The sequence below is a fragment of the Octopus bimaculoides genome, chromosome 2, assembly GCF_001194135.2.
Source record: "Octopus bimaculoides isolate UCB-OBI-ISO-001 chromosome 2, ASM119413v2, whole genome shotgun sequence".
In the NCBI taxonomy this organism is placed as follows: domain Eukaryota; kingdom Metazoa; phylum Mollusca; class Cephalopoda; order Octopoda; family Octopodidae; genus Octopus; species Octopus bimaculoides.
In genome coordinates this window covers 120,402,225-120,404,186 of record NC_068982.1, presented here as the reverse complement: position 1 = coordinate 120,404,186, position 1,962 = coordinate 120,402,225, and the positions used below count along the sequence as shown (strand labels likewise).

Below are 1,962 nucleotides of genomic sequence, written 5' to 3'. Positions count from 1 at the left end.
CTAAAAGATGAAACACATGATGCCATTAAAAACAAAACAAAATAACTACTTTGAACCAAAACATATAAATTCAGATACTCAGCACTACTTTAGAGCAGCTTACTGTATGCAAAATAGCAAATTTGATGATCTAATGTAAAAACCAGATTGTCTAAATATCTCCATACAAAACCAATGATACAACAAACATTTTAAGGCTATTTTTCCCAGCAAAAACAGGAGTTAACTTTGTTCATTTTACCCTCATTTCTTTCCCAGCTATCTCCAGCCATATCTTTGTAGGTCTTCCTCTTCATCTACTACCTTCCACAATCATTTCTATCACTCCTCTCACTAAGCTACTTTCATTTTCCCTCAGCACGTGACCAAGCCATCACATTCCATTTCTCTTCATAACATCTGTCACTGATTCTATTTCCATCATTTTCTGCAATTCATTGTTTGTTTTCCTCTTGCAGAGATACTTCACTTAGCTAGAAAATCATTCTCATTTCTGTTCTGCTTTTCCATGTTCATTACCTATGTTTCACACCTAGAAATGTAAAGATACCTTAAGTATAACTGTCAACAAAGCAAAACTTTGACTATATTTGGTATTCCAAAATAAAAATTCATACCAATTAACAAAGACAAGTGTCATCTTATCTAAATTCACAAATATGATGTTCAGACTTTCTTTATGAAACACTACTGATACATTAATTGCTGCAAAATGTTTCAATAGATACTCATCTTAAGAAAATCTGAGGCTCCTAACATTTTGATGGAAAAAAAAAAAAGAAACCCACACAGTTGTGTGATGTAGGTATTAATAAATTTTATGGTCAAACGATAGGAATGAACAAAACATAGTAAAAAATTGCTTTAGGCAGGTAATTGTTGACATGAACAAAGACACAAAGAAAGTATTTAAACACTGATGATGATAACAATGATGGTGGTGGTGGGGAGATTGGTAACTAAAGGTAAAAAGAACTTGCCTTAAGTTTAGCATCAATCGTTTGAATAATGAGTTTCTCAACAGAGAGGTGCTCTCTCCTTGTGGATATTCCAAGAATGAAATAATTACTTTAATTTGTTTTTTTTATTTGAAATTTCTGAGGACTAACAAAAGAAAAAAAAAACAAGCAAATGCATCAAAGATGTAGCTTCTTAGTAGCTACTCGAAGTACTAAAGAATAGCAGCTAGATCTTTCTCAAATTACAACTAAACTGCTTTTGAAAATGGATAATGTTTTAAAATAATGTTATATGAGAAAAAAAAAATGGAGAACTAAAACAGACCAGGGTCTAAACAACAAATACAATGGATTTTAAAACTGAATAAAAAGTAAGAGTTTACAATTAAAACAATTTATTCCTCACAGTTGCTAAAACAACAATATTAATCAACAAGAAAAAAATAAATAGTAAAAAAATAATTTTTGTTTTTGTGAATGTCAGTGTTAATTTGCCATTTTGACAATATTCTTGGCTTGTAATAACAAAGGCATGTCGATCATCTGGCCGTGATATGTGAAGGCCCCCTGCAAGAAAGAAGAAAAAGTAAAGGAATTAGAAATAGAACCAATGATGAATTTAAAAGTTTCAGTCAAGTATCATCAACAACATCCTCCTTCCATAAGCATATATATATATATATGTATGCAAATTGTAGTGTATATTTTTGTGGTGTATAAAACAAAAGTTTTCAGTTTTTAGGAGAAATTAGTATAAGTAGTTATCAAATATAATTTTATTAATATAAAATTGTTTTTCAAACAATAGGTTTAATATATATATAAGTAAAAGAGTAATTTTTTACATATATATATATATATGTATGCAAATTGTAGTGTATATTTTTGTGGTGTATAAAACAAAAGTTTTCAGTTTTTAGGAGAAATTAGTATAAGTAGTTATCAAATATAATTTTATTAATATAAAATTGTTTTTCAAACAATAGGTTTAATATATATATAA

The 1,962-nt window shown here is 28.7% G+C and overlaps 1 protein-coding gene across 2 annotated transcripts in view; it reads right to left on the bottom strand.

The window, feature by feature from the left end:
* Positions 1–1,337: 1,337 nt before the first annotated feature.
* Positions 1,338–1,962, bottom strand: part of LOC106879387 (citramalyl-CoA lyase, mitochondrial) — a 14,297-nt gene continuing 13,672 nt past the window's right edge. For both annotated transcript variants that reach the window (XM_014928917.2, XM_014928916.2), the window contains one exon: positions 1,338–1,526. In XM_014928917.2, the coding sequence (XP_014784403.1) occupies positions 1,446–1,526 (81 nt within the window). In that variant the 3' untranslated portion in view covers positions 1,338–1,445. The remainder of the gene's footprint in view (positions 1,527–1,962) is intronic.